Source organism: Elgaria multicarinata, chromosome 10 (genome assembly GCF_023053635.1).
Source record: "Elgaria multicarinata webbii isolate HBS135686 ecotype San Diego chromosome 10, rElgMul1.1.pri, whole genome shotgun sequence".
NCBI lineage: Eukaryota > Metazoa > Chordata > Lepidosauria > Squamata > Anguidae > Elgaria > Elgaria multicarinata.
In genome coordinates, this window is record NC_086180.1 from 61,315,169 (window position 1) to 61,342,719 (window position 27,551).

At 41.7% G+C, this 27,551-nt stretch overlaps 2 protein-coding genes across 6 annotated transcripts in view; one reads left to right on the forward strand and one right to left on the reverse strand.

Moving 5' to 3' along the window:
• FGL1 (fibrinogen like 1) overlaps positions 1-7,626 on the reverse strand; it is a 31,525-nt gene extending 23,899 nt beyond the window's left edge. The window contains exon 1 of the mRNA XM_063135263.1: positions 7,555-7,626. Within this exon, the coding sequence (XP_062991333.1) occupies positions 7,555-7,620 (66 nt within the window). The 5' untranslated portion in view covers positions 7,621-7,626. The remainder of the gene's footprint in view (positions 1-7,554) is intronic.
• A 14,246-nt stretch (positions 7,627-21,872) lies between these two features.
• The window catches only part of PCM1 (pericentriolar material 1), a 60,926-nt gene continuing 55,247 nt past the window's right edge, over positions 21,873-27,551 (forward strand). For 4 of the 5 annotated variants that reach the window (XM_063135561.1, XM_063135563.1, XM_063135565.1 and 1 more), the window contains exons 1-4: positions 21,873-22,019; positions 22,497-22,586; positions 26,019-26,143; positions 26,589-26,834. In XM_063135561.1, the coding sequence (XP_062991631.1) occupies positions 26,048-26,143; positions 26,589-26,834 (342 nt within the window). In that variant the 5' untranslated portion in view covers positions 21,873-22,019; positions 22,497-22,586; positions 26,019-26,047. The remainder of the gene's footprint in view (positions 22,020-22,496; positions 22,587-26,018; positions 26,144-26,588; positions 26,835-27,551) is intronic. The other variant, XM_063135562.1, reaches the window with a different exon arrangement.

Sequence of the window (27,551 nt, forward strand, 5' to 3'; positions counted from 1 at the left end):
TGTTGGTTCCATCAAATCCATCATGTAATTCTGTTCAGTGTTCTCTTTTCATCGACGTGATAACGCCAGGAATTATGTCAAGGCAATCCTGCATTAGAATTTTGTTGGTTAAATCATAGGAGATTCCCCACCCTCTACTTAATTACATTTTGGCTTGTCTTAAAAGTAGGAATTCGTTATCATAGCTAAGAAACATAAACAATCTGGGCCATAATTACATACTGTTACTTGCGGGAAAACACAAGACTAGTTTGCCAGACTTCTCCGAGTTTTCCCCTCCACTCCTTTTTTTTCACTCCAAAAGATGTGATTCAGTTTTGTTGACTAAAGTGCAGGAAAGATGGGAAGGCAGTGATGTGTGTGGGGAGGCGGGGGGGGGGGGGAATAGACCTTATCCATCTACACACAGAGAGAGAAAACTCAGAATGGAATATTAATTTTAGATACGACCCCCCTCGCCTTCGGTATTCATTTCTAGGTTGCTTTAAATAAGCGTTTGTTGCTTGAGGCATGTTGATTCTGGAGCGATCTTGATTACATGCTTGCCTTTTAAATATTTGTGTAGTATCTCAGATGTTTGTTTTTCATTTAATTCCTACCCTTGAGTGCAATCCAATATATAGCAATGGAGAGCAGCCTGGAAAACATGCGGTGGGATTAGGCAGCTTGTCAGGAAACAATTCCAGAGGGTCAGGCACAGTGCCAGTCCAAAGCAGCTTTGATAATGCTCTCCCAATCCATCCAGAAGGCAACTTCTCTGCCTGTTGGCTGCAGTGCTGCATCAGGGTAAAGAATGAGGCCTCTCAGTGCAGGATGAGAGTAATCCCATTCCTAGATACACAGCCACATTATATATTAGGGTTATCAACGGCTTAGAGGTTTTTTAGCGTACAATTCTATGCACATTTAGTCCTACAACTCCCAGCATCCCCCAGCTAGCAGTACTGATTGAGGAATTCTGGGAGTTGTGGGGCTTTTTTTTCTGTCCAACATGCATAGGATTGAGAAAGCCAGTGTGGTGTAGGACTGGGAGTGTTGGACTGGGAGTCAGGAGATCTGGGATCTCGCCTCCACTCACTGGAAAGCTCACTGGGTGACTTTGGGCCAGTCACAGACGCTCAGTCCAACATACCTCACAGGGTTGTTGTTGTGAGGATAAAATGGAGAGGAGGAGGAGGATTATGCACGCCACCTTGGATGAAAAAAGGTGGGATATAAATGAAATAAATAAATAAATAAATAAGATTGTACCTTCAGTAGATTAATTGTCTGCCTTTTCATTAATTGAGTAATAATGGCACTTATATGGGAGCAACTTCTCTTGAACTTGATGGAGCTTACTTCTGAGAAGACATGGGAATGCATTGTAGCTGATTTTCAATAAACTTGCATGTTTCTAAAAACATCCATATGCGTCTTTTTGAGAAATCAAGGAAACTGTAAGATCATTTTCTAATATTCCTGCCCTAATATAACTATGCCTACCAAACATAATTGGTAAAAGAGCTCTTGTTTAACAAGTTATCACTCTAGTTAGATGGAAAGATAATTTTTCATATTTTTTTGCACTAACACAACAAAATCAGCCTTCAAAAGTGAACAATTGTGTCCATAACTAGTTTCAGTGCAATTAAAATTGCTGTCACTGGTTAAATTATTCTCTACCAATTCACTAACTAAAGATTTAGGAGATTAAGCTACTAATTAAAGTGTGTTGAAGTTACACTCCTATAATATATGCATTATGATAAAGACAATGAACTTTTTAAGCCACTGCATCTACTTTTGGTTTCGTCACAGAATTGAGATCCAAGCACTACAAGAGGAACATTTCCATTCCTGCTTTTCTGCTACATAAGCTCTAGATGTCACTGTGATATTGCATAACACTGCAAATACACAAGTGGTAATAGCATTTTCTTTAATTTTCAAAAATAATACTGCATTTCCCTGCTCTAAAAAAAACTTGCTAAAGGTGTTGTTTACAAACAGAAGCATGTAAACTATCATCCTTTAGATGATGTCATGGGTCATAACATCATCTAAAGAATCCATCAATGGCTGTGAGTAGGGAATGATGAGCACACAATGAATTCCTGATGTAGAAAAGCTCAATGAAAAAGTATTATCCCTGTTTTATACAGATAGTATTGATATGCAGAGGAAATGAGCAACTTGCTCAGTTGAGTGGAGTCATGATCTATCGGGCAAGTGGGACCAGGTTAGAATCATCAACTGCAAAACACAGAGCTAAGGGTGACAATTCTGATCTGAACCACAGCTTATGAAACTTTTTGTACTCAGGTTCAGATACCTGGGGGGGGGGGGGACAGGGACCTGCATGCTGATGACATCATTTATGTAGCGAGCACAGATGCACAAAATAAAATAATGGATTTTCACTTTAAAATAGATGCAAATAGAGGTTAACAAAGGCTCGGTCCTGCTCTTAAAGTGAAAAATATCCACCAATACTGTTTAGGGCAGTGGTAATTTCATTGGCGCCTTGAGCATGCCAATGGAAAGATGGTAAGCAATAATACATGTTACGAATGTACATTTTTTCATACTGTTTGGTGACCTAGTGTAATTAACAAACACCAAAAAGTAACATGAGTGGTTGACTTTGTCTCTGTAAATCTAGATGGTGTAATAGGCTTTAGTTGTTATGTGGTTATTTACATGGTCTTTCCCTTAAGCTTTGCTCAACAGAATTTAGAAAACCGTGCCGTAACACACAGGCTCCCTCTTCTGGCTTTGTAAGTGCAAAACAGCCAAGCAAGAAATCGGCTTCTCAGCCATGGTCTACAAGGATGCCATGCCATTCGGGCTGTGAGCATTTGAACCTTTCCCCACCCCCTATGTTCGGACCAGTTTACCCATTATACTTTCTCTAATGTACACCTGAGAATCAGCCTGGATGCAATGGTGACAGATAAGTGTGTGTGTTTTTAACCACGTATCAATTGAAAGTAGGGGATGGGATAGGGTGACCATATGAAAAGGAGGATAGGGCTCCTTTATCTTTAATAGTTGCATAGAAAAGGGAATTTCAGAAGGTGTCATTTGTATATATGGAGAATCTGGTGAAATTCCCTCTTCATCACAGCAGATAAAGTGCAGGAGCTATACTAGTGACCAGATTTAAAAGAGGGCAGGGCACCTGCAGCTTAAACTGTGGTGATGGAGGGAATTTCACCAGGTGCTGCATGCATACAAATGGCACCTGCTGAAATTCCCTTTTTAATACAACTGTTAAAGATACAGGAGCCCTGCCCTCCTTTTCATAGGGTCACCCTAGGATGGGAGGTCTAGGTTTTACATGTAAAGGGGCTGCAGAAGTGAGGGCAACTGAAACGCTCCCCCCATTCCTCGCATTGTGCTGCTCCAAGCATTTGACAGGTAGTGAGCTGTGTGAATAGAGAAGTGTCTGTAGTACAGTGTGAGGAAATAAAGTGAGGAGGGTTCAGCTTCTCTTACCTGCATGCAGTCTCCTTCTTAGTTGTGGCACCCTGATCATGGATTTCTTTGTCCCAGGCAGGCTTGCCTAGTGACTGCATTAATGGCTTTTAAGTGCCAAGTGAATTCCCCCCCCCTCAGGCCTTTTAGCTTGATGAGATTTTTTATGCTGCTCCCCCCTGTTACAACTAAACCACAACATTCCAAGACAGATGCAAGAATTACTGAATAAAGTTTATGATTTTTATGTAAAAGCCTGACTTTATTATTGTAACAGAAGAGTGAATGGAGGAATGACTTAACAGCTGAGGCTAGAATGGAATGGTGGGCAGGGTGAGTGGCAGTTGGGGAAAGTCAGTTAGAAGGAGAACAAAGACAGTTAGCAAGAGGTCAGGAAAGTGGGGGCTGACTTAGAACTGATAGTGACATGCCAGTACTACACCTCCCAGCATGCTTCTGGCAGCTCTCAAGTACCCATATTCTCAGCTCTTAGGGGATGCCCACAACTCTGGCCAAGTCCTGCTGGGACTGCCTCAGCCTGCACTTCTCACCCACAAAGTGCTCCATCAGGAGCCTGTACTGGAGGACCGGGACTGGGCCAGGCACTTGCCCCCCTTCGTCAAGCTTGTTTCTGGGCATGTGCAGCATGTTTTCCTTTCCTCCCTCCCTCTTAAGAGTGAAGGTTGCACATGTGCTTCCCTCAGTTTCTGAGAAAACAGTGATATCAGGACGGGGTGCCTTTGAGCATGTCCATAGTTTGGCCTCTCAAAGACATGCTGTTATATCTAGTTATGATTTTAAAACCACACATGCCAGGTGGGAGGAGGCACCACAAATGGATACAGCCCATTTATGTGGGTCGTTCCCTTGTATGTGGAATTGGGTTGACTGACTTTAGGAATCACAATGACCACCAAAGGCCAGTAAGTCTGGCCTCTCACTCAAGGCATGCTGGGAGTTTTAGGCATAAACCTAGGTTTTTTTATTAAATTCTTTAAAAATACTTAAAATCCCAAAATCATATTTTTAGGTTTTTTTGATCCATGTACATGAAGACCTGTCTGGGTGAACATCATTAAGGCAGTACCATATGTGGAAGTGGGTAAACATTTCAGGATATATGTGACACACACATACTTTCCGCTTTATAGGTAGAGATAACACACTAAGCCATGGTTAGGGCTGCTAACTCTTTTTCAGCACGTGGTTAGTGAACATGATTAAACCATGGTTATGTACAGTAGCCACCATGGTTAGGAAAAATGCTGTTCACACAATGTGCTAAGCCATCATGGTTAGCTCAAAATGCTTAACCATCATGGTTTAATGTATTGTCTGAACATGGCCATTGTGTTTTTAAAAATAAGAAACAAAAGATACTGGCATCTGTTTTGGCGGGCCCTGGTATGCCCATGCTGGCCCTGTTTGCCACTTCCTCCATCACCTAGCGCTCTGGGTGGTCATTTCCCTGGGCTGTGGGGGTTTAGACTTTGGTCCTGGGGTCCAGCTGTAGTTACTCCATTTAATTAAGCTATTGAATCCTGAGATGCCAGAAAGCTAAGTAAGGGTGAAAGCCTATGCATGTTTAGACAGAAAAAAGTCCTACAGCTCACAGCATCACTGGCTGGGGAATGCTGGGTGTTCTAGGACTTTTTTCTGTCTAAACATGCATAGGATTGTGCTCGAAGATTATTGGTACTTCATAAGTAAGGCCTCAGGGCTATTACACTCTTGTGCAAATTTACGTACTAAAGCATTTGGAAAGAGTGGATCAAAAATCCACATGAACAAATCAGACAAGAGATAATAACCAGCTTCCCTCCCTCCCCTCCCCCTTGCTGATCTTCTAGCAAGTCATTCAAGGGCAATGGCACAGTTTTCTTGTTTAGAAAGCCAGATTTGCTTCCTCTGGGGAAAAACCACAAGGGCAATTCTCAAACCTTAACAGAAACCATGCCTCACCAGTCCAGTTTGCTACAGCATAACTGTACTTCACAGTAACTGGAGTTGAAGCCACTAAGTTTGAACCCTGCAGAAGTTGGGGAAAGAACTTTTGAAGCGCAGAGATTTAGAATTCTTGGGGATTGTTTTCCTTTGCCTTTTAAAGACCTCTGAAAGAAACAAAGTGAAAAACATGATGACATAATCACTGAGGAAAATGCTCTTTAGATTGGGGCTGTGTCACTAATTGGAAGCAGATTGAGTGTAACTGGCTCTGCCTACGATATTGACCGCATTTATTTGTTATTTTCTAAACTCAAAGCCAGGTATTAAACAGCTGCTGTCAAATCCTGTGGTCTGGACATGAATCACATGCTTGTCCCAGCTGCTGCCCTTAACATAGAGTGGAGCCTTTTATTTTAACAGCTTTGCATGGCCAATTACAAGTTAACATCTAACCAATACATTATCTTAAGGAAGGTTTATATCAAGTTAAAAGAGCTAAAAGTGAAGGTACTCTCTCAGCCATCCTTTCTATCTGTCGTGTGAACATCAAGAAGATTGAATTGTATGAATTCTCCATACTTCTGAACTTGAATATTCAGCATCGAGTGAGACAATTCAAACTACCTGCTAAGAACAATAAAGAGGCAAATATTCTTTGTAATTCAAAGGTCATGTCCAGTTGTCTTACGTTTTAATACTCATGTGAGTTAATCCTTTATTTGTATTTAGTGATAGCCAAGACTGGACATAATAGAGGTATTTATGCACAGTTACATGGAGGTCTTTCCTGTGATAGTTCTAGGTAACCTGAAGCCTACAGGGTAGAAAATACCTCAAAAGCTAATCTTCAGAGCATTGTGGGTGAGTTACTAGATCCAGTTAGCAACAAAAAGCTACGAACGTACTTCTGCATCATGCGATGAGAATGACAGATGGAAATTCACAAAAATAAACAAAAAGAATTACAATCCATTTTTTTTAAAAGCAAATCACATTGGTAAATTCCTTTAGGGCTTCTCAAAGACACTAGCAAGCCACTTCTTCATATATCTAATAGAAATTCATTTTGCGAGTGCCAGTTTTATGTAACCAAACAGCACTATTATTATTATTATTATTATTATTATTATTATTATTTAACCATTAACCAATTTAGCACCATTAATCCAGACGGAGGCCATCAGTAGGCTTAGGCGACCATTGAGGTTTTAAGAACTACAAACAAACTTTACTAGTGGCGGTGGGAACAACACACAAAAACAACCCAGTGAGGACCGAGTATGCTTAGTGGCTACAGAATGCTGGGGGAGGACAGCAACTGCCAGGTTGCAAGGAGAGGGGAAATGGAGCATCCTAGGAAAGGGCATGGTTGGCTAGCATCCTGAATAGGACTTCACACTGGGGCTGTTCACACAACACACTAACACACACTAAGTGATTGAGTGTGGATTGTTGTTGAACCATGGGTTGTTTGTTGAACTGTGGTGTGAGTCTGTGTCTGAACCCAAAACATTTTGTTAACCACCCTGAACAACACAACAACAAACCAACAAACCTCAAGGTGGTTTGTTTGAGAAAAACAAGCCACACTGCATGGTTAACAAGCCATCCTGTGGAAAATGTCTTAGGTTTAGTCAACACACTAATCCATGGTTTAATAAACAACCCATGATTCAACAACAACCCACACTCAGCCACTGGCTGAGTTTGGGCAACACGGTAATCAACGGTTGTTTCCCACTCTGTTCCTATCACTCACCCAGTTGATTAGCGTGTTGTCTGAACTCAGCCACTGAGTGTGGATTAACATGTTGTGTGAAAACCCCCAGTGTAATATTCTTTTAAGTATTCCCGCTTGTGAAAATATAATATGAAAACTGTTAGGTAGTTACCTCTAAAAGGGGACTGTGATATCAGCTATTTCAAAAATCTTGCCATATGCAACTCATCTCTGGTTCACATATTACATTTTTATATATCTTTCGACTGATAGTTTCATGTTTAGGCAATAGCAGCTAAATGTGTTCATGTTCAACAAAATCCCATCTTTGAAATCAATGTGGTCTATAAACATGTAAGATTCATCTGAATGTTTACTTCTTACAAGTGAGAAGACACTGTAAATAATCCTTGCCGAATAAAACTTACCAAGCCGACAGTGCCTGCTATCAACACATTTAGAATAAACAAATGAAAACAGAGCCATTTCTTCATCTTGAAGAACCTGCAAAAGAAAACAATTTTATCTTTTGTCAGCAGAACTACAGGCATTAGCTTCTCCCTGCTCAGCACTGGGGCCTGCTGTTTGCTCTGTCATTTACATTGCATTGCTATGGCAGAGAACTCTACTGCTAGAAATCAAATTACACCAAAACCTGAATTTTTAGAGAAATGCAAGACAAACAAGCATATCTTAATGCAGAGTTAGGTTAAAAAGAACACTCCTCTACCAATATGTTACAAATGAGAAAAATACAAAGCTTAGTTCTTACTGTTATCTTCTTACAGCACAAAAGTGTGTTTGGACTTCCTTGAGCTAGGTGGCTCATATTTTATTACCCTCTTTCGACAGATCTACACTACTGCTTTAAAGCGCTTTATAATAGTTTTGAAAATGGTATATGGAGTGTGTCCTGGGCCCCAACAGTTGTCAAAACTGTTATAAAGCGCTTTAAAGCAGCAGTGTAGATCCTGCCTGTGTTGATATATTACACAACATTGTATTTGACACTATTGTTAATGTAAATTACATTACTACCAGAAGCAACCTCTAGCGCAATGGAACTTTAGTTAGTCATAACTCAAGTCCCATTTATTCCAATGGGTTTGCTCTAAGTGTAGGGTGACCATATGAAAAGGAGGACAGGGCTCCTGTATCATTAACAGTTGTATTGAAAAGGGAATTTCAGCAGCTGTCATTTGTATATATGGAGAACCTGGTGAAATTTCCTCTTCATCACAACCGTTAAAGCTGCAGGTGCCCTGCCCTCTTTTAAAATGGTCACTCTAGTATAGCTCCTGCAGCTTTAACTGTTGTGATGAAGAGTGAATTTCACTGAGTTCTTCATATATACAAATGACACCTTTTCTATGCAACTGTTAAAGATACAGGAGCCCTGTCCTCCTTTTCATATGGTTACCCTATCTAAGTGGCTGAGTCTGGATCCAACCATTGTATTTGATATCATCACATTTTTCACATCAAGTGATTAGTTGCTTTGGTCTTCCTTTTGCAGGGAAAAGCAGGATACAAATAAGTGATACAATTCTGCAAAGGTTAATATTCTCACAGAAATACTTACAATGTTATTACAGCTATCCCTCTTCATCAGTACGTGATGATTATGTACCAATGCTAAGTGCATCTACTCTCAGCACATCTGGAGGGCATTTTAGCCACTCTCTGACATAAACAAAAGTCAGTCCCCTTCCTTCTGCCAGAGTGGTTCTTCCTGTACGTTTTCCTCAAGCCTTTTACGTTACTTTAGCTGGAAGACAGGTTTCCACAGGAGGATTCTAAAAAGTTACCTCGGCTGCACTCCAGGAATGTTTTCAACTTAGACAAATGAAAGGCATTTGGGGAGGTTCAAACTTCCAGTCCAAGGCCATTAAGTGCACACTTAAATTGTTTTGCTGGCTAAATGAGGTTTTGCATCATTATTTTGATTTTTTTGCTAATGCGATATACTCTTATAGGGGAAAGGAAAACAATAACACAAATTAAAGGAAATGAAAGACTATAATTAGGTGCACACAGAAACTGAAGCAACAGATAAGGGAGCCTTCAGTGCAATAAAGCCATTATGTTGCTCAATTAATCTTAACGGCACAGCTGCAACTGGTCATGTGGTAGAGTGGGGTTTTTTATTGTTGCCTTTCACAAACTGAAATATCACATGCAAGATATGCAGCATAATCCTATGCATGTACACTTAGATGGAAGTCCCATTACATTCAATGGGACATACTCACAAGTAAATGTGTATACAACTGTGGCCTAAAAGTGGTATTTTTCAGCCTTTTCAGACCCATGACCCACCTTAGCTCAAATCTCCAGACAGCATAGCACTGTTTACTTAGCCTTAGTATCACAGAATGTAATGACAACCCTTGAGTTATTTAACCCATAGTGGTTCGGGGGCTGTGCAGGAACAAGTGAGCAAGGGTTCTGCCTCCATCTCACTCATTGCTTCTGCTTTGTATCCAGTATACAAAATAACACCATGACAGGTGAACCCAGAACTCTAGGTTATTGAGGGGGAAACAACCCCGAGCTTTAACTCATGGGTTGTTGTTGGGTTAAAAGTGTGGGTTGTTTCCCCCTCAACAACTTGCTTGCTCCCATGTGGCCTCGACCAACCATGGGTTAAATAACCCAGGGGTTGTCATCATGGGCAAGCTGGTCCATGTATGTGAAGCTGTTTGAAATACTTGAAATGTATTATATAACTGCTGACTATTATTAGGCGACTGTTGGTAGGATTGCACAAGTGAATTATATGTAATGGGTTCATAGTTGCAAGACAAAGGTGATACTTAAAATTACATGGTACTGCCCATTGAACCACTGAGAGAGTCACTGGCACCATTCACACATACAAGGAAGGGGTGATGGTTAGGGGAACTATGAAGAGTCTGTTTTCATCATCGGGGAGCCACTCTGGGGACCCTTAATCCTACTGCAGCAGGATGGTTAGCCAGAGTGGTTCCTTAACCACCATGATAGTGTTTTCTTCCCCCATGCAACCCGCTAACCCACCATAGTTGGGTCAAAACCCTTAACTATCATGGCTTAGCATGATGCCTGAACAGGCCCACTTTCATATAAGGTAATATTGGTGTTCATTCTTGAGTAGGACCTGCTGTGCACAGCCCACTATGGTTCCAAGGCCAAATAAGGTGAAATTGACAAAGACTTTGTCACTTTCACCTCATTCCCAGAGTTAAAACTATGGAGCCCCATCCCTCCCCCCTAATAGCTTCCAGCCAAAATGAAGTACAATTGACACACCCCTTAAGCATTTTATCCCAATTTGTTTTGGAAAATGTAGCCCAGTCTTCCCCAAGCTGCTGCCTTCCAGATGTTTGGGGCTTCAACTTCCATCTGCCCCAGCGAGCATCACCAATGGCCAGGGATGCCGGGAGTTGTAGTCCAAAGCATATGGAGGATGTCAGCTTTGGGAAGGCTGCTGTATCAGGAGTCCCGCAGACATGAAAAGAGTGGGGAATCTTGCCAATGCACTCTTTGTTAAAAAGTGCACACACTCCTTCAGATGTGGAAGGGGAAAAAACAACAACCCAAACAAACTATTCATCTTCGCAAAGAGCACAGCAGCAGTCGCTTGAGAACCCTTACATGGAAACCAGTAGCCAGTTGAAGTTTTACCCAGCAGCCTCGTAGCAACTCTAATTAAGGGGAGTCTGATTTCCCCCACCTTCTTTGAGCAACAGCAATGGCAACAGGCACACTTGACACTGAATGGGCTGGCTGGCTTCTGAGCCCCTCAGCATCAATGGTGGCAAGCAAATGAGTGAAGAAGGATGGAGGGGGAGGGCAAATTTTGCTCAGCCGAATTCTCTCTCCTGAGGCATGTCTATACACTCTATATACCCCATCGTGGCTGCATAGTTGTGTCCCGTGCTTGATATGACGCAGCCACCAACTCGCAGCCACATCGAGTTTTCTCTGCGAAGCTGTGCTTTTCGAGGAGCTGTTTTACCGTGACTTTTGATATTGCTCCGACATCACCACGGTTGCTTGTCTGTCAGTGGTGGCTTCAGTTCAGATTAAGAGAGTGAGTGTAGTGAGGGGCAGATCCCAGTGCAGGGTAGGCGAGGGAATGCAGGGCAGGGGGCGGGTTCGACAAGCCTAGTAAGAGCCACTATATCACATAAATTCAATGAACTGTAGCAGCGCATCTGCGTTGCTACAGGCTTTCAAAGTTGCACAGAGTTGCCAGGAAACAAAATCAGAAAAAAAGTTTTCGTAATTTCCAGTCCCTCGATATTTGCTGCCCATTACCATCATCTGACAATGGCGCTGCGATTTCTCCTGCCTGGATCGCCAGCGCTCACTCCTGCCATATAACCCTATTGATGCTGCTTCGCTGCAGCAATGCTGTGGGGTTTTGGAGGAATGAGTGGGCAAAGCGGCGTCCTATAGACGGCCCCCTGGAGACAGTGATCCAACGTACATCTCTGAATCAGACTAGTGCTTACATTGTGTCAGCCAAAAATGCTTTTGCTCCTGTTGTCTGGAAGTGTCCACGATCTACAGAAACATATTCACATTCTTTTCATAAAAATATCAAAAGCTTATTTGAAAGCCAAATACAAATCTTACTGTGCAATCCCATGTGTGCTCACTTTACAGCAAACCCCACTGTGTTCAGTGGAATTTACTCTCTCGTAAATGCTTTTAAGATTGCAGCCTGACTTTCGTTTCCAGCAGTTCATTAAGATACGAATCCCACTACAGCACACCAGTGTAACTGTACCCAAAATGTATAGCTGGTAAGACAGAAATTGCCACCACCCGCAAAACGTCCCTATAGTGTTTACCTCTGAATCCTTGAGCAGTTAATGTCTTCGGAGCTGAGGCAAAGGATTTCACATCCTTCTCCGGATTGAGAGAATTGTTGCCCTAAATTTCTGAACAACTCAAACTGTAGTGAGTCAGTGGGGAGGAATGTTCAGAGGAGCTGTAGTAGACTATTGCTAACTTAACGCATTACAAATACAATGCTAATATGATCAACCATCTAACAAAAAAGTAAAAGGGGGGATACAAAAGGCTCTTCCCTTTAAGTGTACCATGTCATAAAGAAATTTGGAACAGAACTTAGACATGCTCTATTCCTACTAAGGCAGTATACAGATAGTCACTTCTGAAGAGAAAAGGAAGCAAATCCCCCCCAAAACCAGCATTGGTAGCTTGATAATATGCACATTTAGTGAAAATGGGTGGCATCAGGAGCCACACTGACCTGGTACACACATTACACTAACCCATCATTTAGTTAACCCATGGTTTGTCGCACTACCTAGGGTTTTTCTGGCAGATTATCAAACAAACAGTGGTTTGTTTTCTCAACCTCTGGGTTGTTTGTTTCCTTCCTCCTTTGCCTGCTCAGTTCCTGCATCCAAAATGCCTTTGTCATGCTGTTGTACTGGCATGTAGAGCAGCTGAGTTTTTTGAGCACTCTTGCCCACCACTTCTGTAGCTGGAACTCATGAACCTCAGCTCTGGATTTGAATGTAATGACAAGCCATGCTTTAAACAACCTAGAGTTCACAACATCCTCTGGGTCCTCCTTCTGGGTTGTTTGTGGTTAACAAACCATGGTTTGGTAGCATGGCTGGCTGTGCACATTGGGACAACCCAGAATTCAACATCTCGTACTATGGGTTAGTGTTATGTGCGAACCCAGGCACTAACATGATTTGCACATGACAGCAATTCCTGGGCTGCTGATAATTAATGGGAGCAAGCAAGTACGCCACCTGCTGTACGCTCGTCACTTCTGCTTTCAATTAACAAACCATGGGCTAAGTCTGGGTTGTTTAACCCCTATAACAATCCAGGAACAGGGCATTCCTAGGTTGTTAATGGAAAGCAGAAGCAACAAGCACGTGAGACATAGCACACTCATTTCACTCTGTGAAGTTACTTGTTTAATGTTAATAAAAAGTACTAATTTTCATAATATTTGTACTGGAGGACATGGGATATGTGCATCAAAATGTTTTTTTGTTTTAAAAATTGTATTTTTAGGGTTTGGCCCGACCCACTTTTTGATTTGACTTCTGTTTCCCACTCGTATTTCTTTTTAAAGGCTCACTCTGGTCTGCTGCTTAGAGCAGCTGTTCCCAACTTTAGGCCCCCTGGTGTTACTGGATGACAACTCTCATAATCCAGGGATAATGGGAGTTGTAGTCCAACATCATCTGGGGATCCAGGGTTGTGAAAAGCTGGATAGAGTGTTGAACTAAGAACAGGGAGACTTGAGTTAAAAATCCCCATTCAGCCTCAATGATCACTGGGTAATGTTGAGCCGGCTGCGATCTCTTAGCCTAACCTACATCATAGGCTTGATGTGCAGATAAAATGGAGGAGCAGAGGGAAAGAGAGTACCAAGTACACCATTTTGAGTTCCTTGGAGGACATATGTCATTAAAATGTAATAAACATTTGGGCTCCCACGTCTTATTGTGGACAATGGTCATTGCGCTGTGCATCTCCGGCTAACGCAAGAGACAAGGCTGCTGCAGCTTCTCCCGTCCATTTCCTTTGCTACCCTGCCTTCTGCTCCTCTCTTTCCTGATGTGTGACAGGTCTGGAGAATGGTTTGCTACAGTAGATGAGGGAAGGGACAGACAAGAGTACCAGGCAGGAGGAGCTGTAGCTGCGTCCTCTCTTGCTTTAAAATTTAAATAGGAGGTTTAAAAGGTGGTGTTCCAAAGTGGAAGGTATTCATGTTTCTTGATCTTAATTTAAAGATGCATTCCTACGTACATTTACCTATGAGTAAGCTTCATTGAACAAAGTTGGACTGACTTGTGAGTAAACATTTATAGCAGGGATGGGAAACATATGGTCCTCCTAATGTTGTTGGACTGCAACTCCCATCAGCCCAAGCCAATGGCTTAAGGCATGAAAGGAGCTGGAGTCCAAGAAAATCTGGAGGGCCAAAAGTTGCCTGCCCTAAATTTATACGTTTGAACTATCAATCTATGAAAAATGTCCTCAGCAAAGAAGAGATAAAATATGTTAAATATTATGTTGCAGCCATTGCTCTCCTCATATACAGCCTTTTCTCCAATGTATGCAAACTCTAATATTTACAATTTAATTGCTTCCTAAATACATGGCAATATATCCAAGGGCTGGTAAAGATAAACAGAATGATCCAGTTTGTATGTGGCTACTTCTAGTGAAAGAATTTCTTAATAGTTTCTTATGTCGCTCGTTTTTAAAGCTGAGCTTTCCCTTCTTTTGCGTTGTACTTGGCAGAATTTCAGGATCTGATAAAATATCCTTGTTTGCAAGATGATATCACATGTCTGTCATTCACACTACCACAGACCAGTGCCTTGTCTTGCATGCATTAAGTACCACCTTGAAACTTTGCCATTTATCAGAAGGCTGAATCCTAGCCTGTGTACTTTCAAATCAACTTGAGCTGTCATGTAAAAATACAGAGAGGTCAAAGTTGGTACAATTACAAAAATGGTTGCTCAGTCCTTGTTCAAACTGCTTTTCACACCATCTGTTATGAATTAATTTATTTACATTCTTTCTCCACCCTCTAACTGTGGAATGTCAAGGACAAACTGAACTGGACTTGATTTTTTTTTTAAAAAAATGAACAGAATGTAAAATGATCTATGAAGACCATTTTACAAACTAGCTAAAAGTGGGGTAGATGGAACAACTATTAGGTGGATCAACAGTTGGCTATAGAATCGGACTCAAAGACTGCTTATCAATGGTACCTTCTCAAACTGGAGGGAGGTAATGAGCGGGGTACCGCAGGGCTCAGTCCTGGGCCCAGTGCTCTTCAACATTTTTATTAATGACTTGGATGAGGAGGTGCAGGGAATGCTTATCAAATCTGCAGATGACACAAAATTGGGTGGGATAGCTAATACCCTGGAAGACAGAAAGAAACTTCAAAGTGATCTTGATAGGCTGGAGCACTGGGGGCTGAAAACAACAGAATGAAATTTAATAGGGATACATGCCAAGTTCTACACCTAGGAAAAAGAAACTAAATGCACAGTTACAAGATACTTGGCTCAGCAATAATACAAGAGAGAAGGATCTTGGAATTTTTGTAGATCACAAGCTGAATATGAGCCAACAGTGTGATGTGGCTGCAAAAATTAATAATGCTATTTTAGGCTGCATTAAATAGATGTATAACTTCCAAATTGTGCGAGGTACTGATTACCCTCTAGTCAACACTGGTTAGGCCTCATCTTGAGTACTGTGTCCAGTTCTGGGCACCACACTTCAAGAAGGATGCAGACAAGCTTAATTTAGTGGGACCTGTTCCCAAGAAAGTATACATAAGATTGGGATGCATCTTATTTATTTGTCTTTTGCGTTTTTTCCAAACATCAAGTTGAGATTTCTGCTGGATATTTGACTACTGATGAACACCATTCCTTCTAATAGGAAACGTATATCGAGAGCCATTGTGATTAAATTCTTATGCAAAACTTGTGAACATTTTTGTGACCCTTATATTGTTTGGTGTTATGCATTTAGGAATCATGATTTACTTTGAAACTTTGCGAAGTCAAGCAATAGTGTGCATATACTTCGGACAGGGACAAGCATAAGCGTTCTACATGCTATTTCAAATTCATTAAGGAAATCCTCTGCATGCACTGGGAAGCCAGATTTGAGCTCTGTATGTCCTGGTCTGACCAAAAGCAAGATAAAATATGTATAAGACCAAAAGATGTCCTCTAGGTTCTTACCCAGTGAATAAGAATTAATAATGTCTTACTGGCTTAGTGCTGTGTGTTTTTATGGAACTATTGAACAAGAAAGAAATTATGTATTTCAACTTATCCAATACTCCAAAGCAGGGACCTCAGAAGAGGAAGACAGAAAGGGCTAGAACCCTTGCCCCATGATTATCTAAGCCCCTTCCCACCAGTATGACCAGGCAAAAAGACAAAGGAAAAAAGACAACGGATGTAGCCAAAGTAATTGATAAAGAAGAGGTACAACTCATTTTCTAGAAAGCAACACCTGACTGTACCATTTTGCTTTCTCTCTTGGGTCTAACTTTCCAATAGGCTTGTTCAGAACTCAACATTTGGCCATGGATCTTTCCAACTGGGCATAGGATTCACTACTTGGCCATGCATCTTAATACTTCACTCTTTCGTGGCCCCGTAAAATTGGGCAATCCTTCCATTTCCTTTCAAAGTTTTTGTTTGTTTGTAAAACGTTAGTTCATTCTCCATTAAAGATGGACAACATGTTTCGACCGCTTAAGTTGTGGCTTGTAGACATCCCCCAAAGAGATGGTAGTTTCAGATCAGATGTGAGCACTATGCAAATTTATAGCGTTATGAAATGATTTAAAATCTCAGGCAGACCTATTTTTGTATTAAAAATATGAAAGCATATGGACAGAAAATTATTCTATCTTTGAACTTTCCAACATAGCTTGCTACACTAGATTCCTGAATGCTGACACATGTATTAAATTAAAGCCATAAGGTGTTGAGGAAGCAGTTCAGTTCTAGGGGCATTTCAAAACGCAGAAGAATGACGGTTATCAGATGCTCTTTTAAACATTTCAATTATTAAAGCACATTGTGCCCTCAAGCTTTTGTTTTTGGAATGCAGTCTCCAAGTTTGGCACTCGCCCATCTTGCTTTCCACAACAATGCCTAAGGAGTGGGGAATGTCTAGTTTAATTGGGTATAGTTGCAAACTGCTATGTTGCTAATGTAGAGTAATACAAAATAGGTATAGGAAAAATATCTTTATTAGAGGTACCTTGTTAGTGTAAGCAAAAGTTAGATAAATCTCTTCATCATTTTGGCCTGATCAAGAGTTGTTTATAGCCCCACATACTCCTGCCTGAGTTCTCCTAAATTTCTTTGAATAAAATTCATTCTGGAACAGGAGGTTTTTCAGGCTGATGAAAGAGCTTGTGTATTGACATTCCCCCTTTGGTTATGAAGGACCGTTTTATAGAGTGATTTGCGGAAACTAATAGAGCTTTAATCTGGAAAGGAGAAAAGAACAGAAATCTTCCAAGCCAGCTGCGAGATAAAACAAGATGCTGAGCTCAAGAACCAATTTTATATTTTAACTTCTCCCTTTCTGTCCCCCAACCAACAAGGCCAGATTTTTTAAAAAAGCTCAATCCAGGGAAGGAGAAGAGAAAAAGGAAACTTTCAAAAATGTTGAGATTTTTTTAAATTATTTTTAAAAGAACTCCAAGCAGGGAATGACACTGTTTTTACTGATAGTTCCCTGGGACTGGAGACTCTGACCTCATCGTCCATCAGCCAGAGAAGCAAGGGCCACTGGGAGGCAGAACATCATGGCAAGGGGAAGACTAAACTGGCCCCATACATCAGCTAGAGAGGGAACAGTTACAGGGAGCTTGCTTCATCTCTCCCTGCCATGAGTTCCAACTGATACTTCCCTGGGACTACAGGGAGCTGGTTCTATCATCTTCTACCAGAAAGAACACCTATAAGAACAGGGGCCTGAATTTTGCTTTCCCCCTTCCCTTTTTCCTCTTGTGTAGTGTCGTTTAGATTGTAAGCCTGAGGGTATGGGCTGTCTCATTAATCTTTGGAAGCCACTCTGGGAGCCTTTTACGGCTGAAGAGTGGAGTAAAAATATATAAATAATAAAGAAATGTATAAAACAATGCAATACTAGTGCAATACAAGGAATAGTGCAGACCAAGCTCCCAGATGGTCTCTGGGTTCAACAAATCAATTTAATTCGCAAGTCTTAAAATCAAGGGCATGTTCGATAGTAAAACTGATAAGACTAGATTAATTTTGTTGTATGTCCTTTTCCTGCAATTTTTGTGGTTCATCAGATGAGCATTTTATCACACGCTTGCTACTGCCCACTTACGGATGTGCGCATGTCCTTTAGATGACGACGTCTACCTCCTACATGCCTCCTGTTCTTTTTTCTGTTGCAAAATAGACCCCTTTTAATCCGATAAAAACAAAACGAACGGAATGTGTCACGATCTCCGGCTGTGTGCGCGACTGAACTAGCCCCTGAATAGGCCACATGGTCTTTGTTTACTTCCTCTTTCCCCTCCGGGCAGAAGAGGAAGTAATGAGGGACAAATGCAGGGGCAGAGAAGTGACGGTAAGGAAATGCAACTTCTCCCCATGTGATGATGCCCTTTTGAGAATGAGAAGGGCAGGAATGTGGGTTGAGGTTTTTTTTTATGGAAATTGTTTTATGGATTATTGTAAAGCACCATGATGCCAGAAATGGCAAGGTGGCACTATAAAAATGTTTTTAAATAAATAAAATAAAAAGGAAGCAGGCACAGAAAAGGACACTGTTTTACAATACAATGCTTCAACTGTTTTTCAATCATGTGCACTCCATTACTCAGTTATGGTGCTGGACATTGGACAGAAGATAAACGGATAATCATGGGCAGCTCATTCTTGATCAAATATGTCAACCTATTTTCTTTACATATTGGAATCAGTATCGGAAATATTTTGCGTTGATCTAGATTGTGCAATCTGTTTTGTTCTTCTTATAATAACTATTGGAGCAGCATGGACATTTTCTAGATCAGGCTGCTTGGTAACTTTGCAGAAGTATGCCACTCTTATACCAATGAAAGCTTTGTGGCTCACATACATCTTAAAGGATAATCTTGTACTTGCTTGGCATTTCCAGAAGCTCAACAGTCATAGCTCCCTGTACAAAACACAGGCGCTTCATGTATTTTCCTTACTTCCTTCTGCCACCTGCTGGACAGATACATTTTGCATCCAGACACAACAAAGGATCTATTTTAATCTGTTCAAGGTTAATTAACCTCGCTTGGGAAAGATTAGTAGGAAGAGTGGATGTTATAAAAAACAAACAAACCCAATCATCATCCCCGCTATATAAACCAGTGGTTCCCAATCTTTTTCAGGTAACCGCCCCCTTGGTTCCACAAACTCATGCCCAGTGCCCCCTACCCTACACTATAAAAAACATTATTCAGAATAGCAGTTTTCAACGACCCACTAAGGAATATAATAACAATAAAATTCAAAACAGTAACAAATTCCGAATCAACAGGTTCCCTCCCCGATCTCGTGTATGCCTACTCAGAAGTAAGTCTCACGGAGTCCAATGGGAGGGGGGAGGGGTTAATGGCGGTGACAAGCCTCGCGCCAAGGAGCGCCTGGCGGGGCCAAAATGCTGCTGCAAGAGAACGCATGTGCTTAAAAAGCAGGTCAATCACAGCAGTATCCTAACTTACTTTTTTTTTAAAAAAAATCTCAATTTTTTGCAAACCTCTGCTAGGAGGAGGCACTCTGAGGAGGGCCTTAGATGATGAGTGTAGTATATTTGGGTAGCGTCATGTCGGGAGAGTCGCTCCATCAGCCCGAGTTCTCCAGAGCCATGCTGCCAACAAGACCCTCCTCAATCCACACATGTATTAATACTGTTTAAGAGTCCTTTTAACGGAGAATTGAAATGTTTCAAAAGCACCAAAACTCTAATAAAGAGATATATCCTGCTTGGTGTGCCCCGCCATGCCGGCTGCAAACAGAGGTGTTCACTCCCTTTTCCCTCCCTCCTTCGGCAAGCCTGGGGCGGGTGCTTCCCATTTAAAGGGGCCGCGCTCCTCTGGATCCTGCTGGTCTGGGCACCCAGGCTGAGCAGCGGCAGCCGGGCAGAGGAGCTGAGGTGAGAATGAAAAATGGGAAGCACCTGCCGCAGGCTTGCCAAGGGAGGGAGGGAGGGAAAAGAGAGTGAACACCTCTGTTTTGCAGCCGGCGTGGCGGGGTACACCAAACAGAGTATGTCTCTTCATTAGCGTTTTGGTGCTTTTGAAACATTTCAATTCACTGTTAAAAGGATTCTTCTTAAACAGTATTAATACATTTGTGGATTCTTCCCCTATATGGCTTGTGACCAAACTACCTTCTCCCATAAAAATGTCCCTGGGTTTTAAGACCTTCTGGAGAGGCACTTCACGGAAAAGACCACCTCGAGCGCCCCCCTGCCGCCCCCTTGCCTCTTAATGCCCCCTATGCAATTCCACCGTCCCCTTTGGGAACCACTGATATAAACGAATGCCAAGAATAAAGCCTTGACAGACCCCACCAGAGAAAGGAAATGCAGAAGAGCACCTCTATATGAAAACACTGAAATATAGATTAGACTTGGGAGGAAGAGAACCAGCTGAGGACACAATCACATAGGACAACAAGGGAATCAGGACTGATCAAAGGCAATAAAAAGATCAAGGGCAATAAGAACTGGAGTAAGCAGGACATTTCAGGAGGTTGGAGGTAAGAAGGTAGAAGCAAAATTGGGTGGTAGCTGTAGTTTTAAATGTGGTTCTTAGGCAGTCTGCTATAGGAGGGGCCCGCTGATGTAGCAGCCACAGCAGGTGGAGATGACAAATGTTACAGTTCTTCACCTCCTGTTCACAGAGATAGCTGAATCTAAAGCTTCATGAGGAGCACAGTTCTAGCAGGTAGAGGAGGCAATAGTGAGAAGATCACCTTGATTAGTATTATTTTCTTAAAAAGATGTCTTGAGATAATCAGACAAGTATAGTTGTGTTGGTCCATAAGAACTCCCTGCTCCAAAAAGCCACAATATTAGATCCAATAAACATGTCACAATGTCATTATTCAGTCTTGAGTTCTCACATCATTAAACAAGATGAAAGCAAGATGCGGGGTGTGGGGAAGCAGAGGGTAGTGTTTTTTACCAAGCCTTAAAATGGTACCAGTAGCGTGCAGACATAATTGTATTAGCCTTTAATTTAGCCTCATTGAGCCTGTTCAGACAATATGCTAAGCCATGGTTAGGCTGCTAACCCTTCTGCAGCAAATGGTTAGTAAGCGTGCTTAAACTGTGCTTATGTAGCCCCTATGGTTAGGAATGGTTCACACGACACGCTAAGTCATGGTTTACATGACATGCTAAGCCATAATGTTTAGCTCAAAATGCTTAACCACCATGGCTTAGCGTGTTGTCTGAACAGGATCATTGTATGCACCAAGACAGATTGCTGGATCTGGACAATGGTGGTGAGAACAATAACAGTGCTTATTCATCCATTTTTGAAAATACAAAATCTATCAACAATTAGGCCTTGTCTCTAGCTGGATTTGGAACACAAAGACCCTTTGAGAAGCAGAGAACAGAAGCAAAGAGAAATATAGTAATTCTTTTGTTTAGTTTCTGCAAAATAGATTAATTGTAGGTGTTAGACTAGATACAGGATCAAGAGAAGCCAAAGCACTTTACAGGCTCCACTTCAGAAAATCTGAGGCAGCCAGGATTTACAATACAGTAATATAACCCCCTTTTCCATCATGAACCGGCTAGCATTCTGCTGCAACCCTGGGCAAAAGTTTTAAATTACCCAAGGAAATTAGATATCCCAGCATTCAACGCTCTATTATCTGTAATCGTACACTTCCCAGAATCTCTTCGTCGAGGCCGTTCGCACTGTGTTTTGGGAAATGTAGTTTTTAAGAAACGCGATCACCACACCAACCCACGCGTGAGTTCTCTTGAGGCATCCCTGCTGGCTCGGCGCCCATTGGAGACGGAAGCCCGCAGGCCAGCTGCCACGCCAGTCATGTGACACGAAGGGGCGGGAAGAGGAGAAGCCGGGACGCGCTGCGCGGAAGAGCATGGCCGTTTCCCAGGCAGAGGTTACTAAGTAACGGTGTGTATCCGTCCGCCCCCTTTCTCCCTCCCTCGCTTCCATAGAAAGAAGACCAAGATGGCGGCGAAGGTGGCCGTTAGAAGTGGTGCGTGAGGGGGACCGCTTGAAGTGGCTCCCTCCGCTGCCATTGCGACTTGAAAGGGCGCAGGACCAGCCGGTTGAGGCAACGACCAGGTAAACGGCGGCCGGGAAGGGCGCGAGATGTGGGATTCGCCTACAGCCCACAAACAGTTGGGGCCTGGGAGACCCCCGAGGGGGGGAACGGCGGGTCGCAAACAATGCGGTAGAGGGGGGAGGGTGTCTGGGCCTCGGTGCGCGCTGGCGTCTCTCGGCTTCTTGCGTGAGGGGGAGGGATGGCGGGGGCGTGTCCGCCGCGCAAGCTCATTACTTGCCACGCGCCCGCTGGCGTCTCCCTCCCCCCGCCAAGGGCCCCGCGCGGCGCACTTGCTTGGCTCCTCCCCCGTACCTGACTGAGCAGCTGGGGTGGGGTGGGGTGGGGGGAAGCAGGTCGGAAGGTAGTGACACCTTGTTTCTAAGGCGACGGCGCCTTCGTTTTCCTAACTGGTCTAACGCCAGGCTGCCTGTCTTGCTCTTCCCCCTTCTGTCTCCCCCCACCTCGCGCTCTGGACTTTGCCGCCAATCTGAGGGAAGGAGCGGGATCTCTGTCCCCGTGACGCCGCCCCGCTAACCGTCTTTCTGCCCAACCCGCACATCCTTGCAGCGGCATTAGGTCGAAGGCAGGTAAGCTCTTGGCAGTAGTGGTAACGGGAGAGCTTTTTGAAAAAGGGGCAGAAGCTTCAAGCGCTCCTCCATTCCAGCTCGTTGTAGGATCGGGGCAGCTCAGCCTCCGTAGCAGGTGGGCACAGGTTAAGATCACCTTCCTTGCCTCCCTTTTGGTATTTGGGTGAGGGTTTCATAGGCGTAACCTCAGTGCTGTTAACCCGCCTCAAAGCATAGCTGAATGGGTTTGGGGCCCCTCATTAGCTGGTTCAGTCTGTCTGATCTTTTTTTAAGCTACTTGACCTGTGCTGATCCTGCAGTTGGGAGTTCACACATGACAGACCAAGGAAATTGTGAAGTCAGACCACATCCCTCCCCCCAGTTTTCTCATTTTTAGTTTTGTTAAAAGAACCAGATTGGGATCATATCAAGCTTCCATACCCTTGTATGTACATGATAGAAAGCTCTTGTCTTATGCAGTGTGCCTTTTGGGTGGCTATTCAGTTTCAGTGTTTCCCAGTGGTGGCCAATGCTCATTCCTAAGGGTAAAAGTAAAAGTTACAGAGCAATGCCATGTCTATTTCAGATTTTTGTTTATTTTCTATCAGAAATGTAGATGCTGTCTCAAGTTTAAGGCTGCAGTTTTTTGTCCTGGAGTGTTTACAGTGTACACTTGGCAACACTTTGTATATAGTAACTCTACTGTACAGCTGATCTTGTTCCTTGGATCTGCAGCAGCACAGTGCAAAAATACCAACCTCTAACAGTAGAAATGGCGAAAGATAGGTAGTGAGATCCCAGAGATTCTGAATGTTTCAAAATAAATGAAAGCAGTTTTGAAGCATTAAAGAACATCCATAGCTCTTGTTTTGGGCTGCTTGGCATTTTATAATAGTTACATTTATTTACGATATACAGATTGAGCATAGGTGGTGGAGTGGTTTACTCACTCCAACAGACTGCTGAAGTCCACTTCCCCACATCTCTTGGGAGACATCAAGCAACCCCAAATTAGCTGTTAGTTTACAGAATCCAAAATTCTGCTCTCTAGATCTTTTCTCAGTTTGCTTTTAACAAGTACCTTTTCCCTTCCCACTAGCTAAAGGGTAGGGGAAGAAAGGCAGGTTGTTTTGTCAAAATGCTTCTTAACTTTCCAGAAGAGTCTCCTAACTATTTCTTTCTTATTGACATGGTTTGCATGACATGGCAGCCTACTGTAGGTTAATTTACTCATGGAGCGTTCTTGCATTGTCATGGGTTCTTGTGTCTTGCGAACCCAGGTGACAGGCATTAGACAACCCTCGAATAATCCATGGCTTTGTTTTACGGTTATTTGAGGGTTGCCTAACTGTCAAACAACTCCTGCTTCCTTGGTTCACGCAACATGTCAACCCATGGCAATCCATGGGCCATTTATCTGTATTTTTTCTAACAAAGGAGATGCTTGGTAACTTTGCTAACTATGTTAAAGTCTTCAGTAGTACTCCTGGTTCCATTAACCCCCTCTTGTCCTATCCCTAATTCACAACACTATGCATAGGATTGCTGCCAAAGGCTATTACATAGTTTTTCTCTACTGATACATTAGTTATCCTCCCTTTCTATGTGACAAAAGAGTTATTGCTGCTGACCTTAGATGTTGCCAACAGCTTGTTGGAATCTTACTTTGCACAATTTGATCTTACATTGCTGTCCATATTTGATGATAGCAGCTTGTGGTATTGAATTGTGCTGTATCTGTGTTATTACATTTGAGGTAAGTTAATGGAGCTTATAGGAAAATTCCATATATATTGTTATGTCTGTGACTTGTGTCGTTGAAAGGGTACTTTGGATTTGACATTTTGTTCTCTTTTTGAAATATTTTAAATAGAATTTAAACATTTTAATTGTTCCTTTTGGATTTTGAGATTGAAGACTGCTATGTATCTACAACTTCAATCTTATTGGATCTAAACTGCAATCCTATGCACACTTAGCTAGGAGCAAGTCCCACTGAACTTAGAGGGACTTACTATAAGTGATTCAGGATGATGGCTCTGGGATTCAGTCAGTTTTCCTCTGGAGGGTCTTCATTATAGTACTCACATTGGTAACCATTGAAAATATACTTGTTATGGCCCTTGGTGCTTTTCCATTTAGCGTAGGTTTTGTTTGCCATAGTTTGAGGTACCACAGACGCATGCAGGACATTAGTGCCAACCAATGTGCCATCTCCTAGTATTTATGGAAGTTAAAAGAGCAGGGCAGGGCAGCAAAGCTTTTATAAGAGGATTCATCTGAAAATAGCTGCTTGGAAGATGAGCAAGAAAGGACTAGCTGGAAAAGCAAGTAAAGAAAATACAAATACATATATACCTGAAATCTTGGTAGTTCAAAGTATAGTTTATACAGGTATGTTTGGTAAGGATTTAGATTTGTTAGATTTTAAGGAAAGTGATTAAAGTATTGTTAGAACAAGGAAGGTTTGTGCTGTCTTTGAATAAGGCACTTCAGTGCTTAGAAAATTTATGTTGCAGTCCTATGCACACTTAAGGGTAAGTTCTATTGAACTCAGTAGGACTTACCTCTAAGTAGGCATGCATAGACTTGACTGTTAAGTATTTTCACTGTATTAAATCCTTGTATATGTATGGGCCTAGCATGGAGTTAAACTTTCTAGAAAAAAATGGTTTGGAGATTTGATTGAGAAATAAGAACACTGTATTACTTGGATGATCTGGTACTCTCTGATTTTATGCAGTAGACCGAGTTAATTTATTCCCAAGTAAGGTTGAAATCTGGTGGGACTTGCTTCTGAGTAAATACTCATAGAATTGCAGTATTTTCCTTCATTTAAGTGATTTACAGCACAGTCCTATTTTATTTATTTATTACATTTCTATACTACCCTATAGCTGAAGCTCTGCGGGCGGGTGACATAAGAAGTTACTCAGAAGTAAGCCCCCTTGAGTTCAGTGGTACTTAATCCCATTTGTGTGTGTATAGGACTGTAGCCCAAATGTTATCAAATTTTCTAGTTCCAATTAAGCTCTTTTTGTTTTGACTGACGGAATATTGTTGTACCATTATTGGTGCTGTATTTGAGTATTGTTTTCTGAAACACCTTTATGCTCTTTTTAAACTTAATATATTGTTTGCTTTAAGGGTCATTAAAAACATGGGTACAGTTGGTATGATTTGATTTGTTAAATAGCCTTGAGTTCATTGTGATTTATACTTTAATATGTCCACTGGGTAGAACCTAGCATTAAAGACAGTGGACCAATTCAGATATAATGGAAACAATGGTTTCCTGCTACAACCATGAATGAGCCTGTGCATGCCCAGGGCATGTGTGGGCTCGTTCACATAGCAAGAAAACATCGTGTCTTATTACATCTGGAGTGGCCTGATCTCTAAATGTCAGTTCAGACTAGAAGTGGTTTACTAAAGTGTGTTTGTCCTTTGCAGGTGTTTTTTTCAGTGGTTGATTATATGAAATGGCAGCAGGAGGTAGTCCTTTTGAAGAAGGAATGGATGATCGTGACTTACCCAGCTGGAGCAATGAGAGCCTTGATGATCGATTGAATAACACGGTATAACTAATATTTCTGATGTTTACATTGTAGTGTAAGTTAGGATATTAAGCTCTTCTGGCCATTGGCAAGAAATGGGGTATGTGATCATTTTCCGAAAAAATATGATGCTTTATAACTGAGAGCTCCTTTAAAATGGTCCATCCACCAAAACTGAGCTTTAAAAAAAGGAAGTAATTAAAATACAACCTTGAAATCAATTATGCAGTGTTGAAAATGGTGGTACTTTGTACTTGCTTTAATGTGGAAGTAGAATTATGTTTAAATAGTTTATTAAAATACCTCTGGTAGTTTTTGTGCGGTGGTGTTGATGCTTTGCTAAGAATCACTAGCTTTGAGCAGTCTTTTTTCTTCAATAATAGTAACCAATGCCAATAATATTTTTCTGTCCACTTGGTGTATGTGTGTGGTTTTGGTTCAATTTCTGATTTGTATTTTGTTTTAGGGCTGGGGTAGTCAGCCAAAGAGACCAAACAGATCTTCAGAAAAAAACAGGAAAAAAGTTCCTGGTGAAAGTGAAACAAGACTTACTAATGACATCTCTCCAGAATCCTCACCAGGAATTGGACGAAGGAAGTCAAAGACCCCTCATAGCTTTCCTCACACAAGATACATGACTCAAATGTCTGTCCCTGAGCAGGCAGAACTGGAAAAACTTAAACAAAGAATAAACTTCAGTGATTTAGATCAGGTTTGTGTTTTTAATTTACTAAAGTAAATGAAATCTACACGTAAAAGATAATTAACTTATTAAGAAACAAAAAAGTAAACAACTTTAGGCATTACATACCATTTTTTCTTGGCTAATGAGTGAACAGAGTATATTGAATTAGTCCGAAGACCATATCAAAAGAGAAGAAAGTAAAATACATTTAACATGCCACATAAAACAGTATAAAGGAAAGAATTTAGTGTTTAGACTTTACTAAAACTATTTTCATGACTAAATAACCTTGGGTATATAACAAACTAGATTTTGAGCTGGACATGCTATATTTTCTTTACAAATACACATCATAAGAGTTCAAGGTATTATATTATGTATATTTTACTAGTAATTGATGATAATTTGATATTACCTTCAAGCTATGCTATTTCTAGAAAAGAGCATAACTGTTTCATTGCTGCCTGGAATTCTAAATGGCATTAGTAATTTAGCTTATGTGGTTTCATGCTATTTGAGATAGACATAAAGTCAGGAATTCTGTCACCCATGTGTGTATATATGTAGAGAGAGCGAGAGAGAAGTAGGGCTGCGTTCAGACAACATGATAGTCAATGGTGGCGTAATAATCAACTCAACAGTTGTTTATCTAGGGGGTACTCCCCACACAACATGATAATAATCAACCGTGGTGTGGATTAGGATCAGCATTGAGTTGACTATTAGTCCATGCTGAGTTGACTC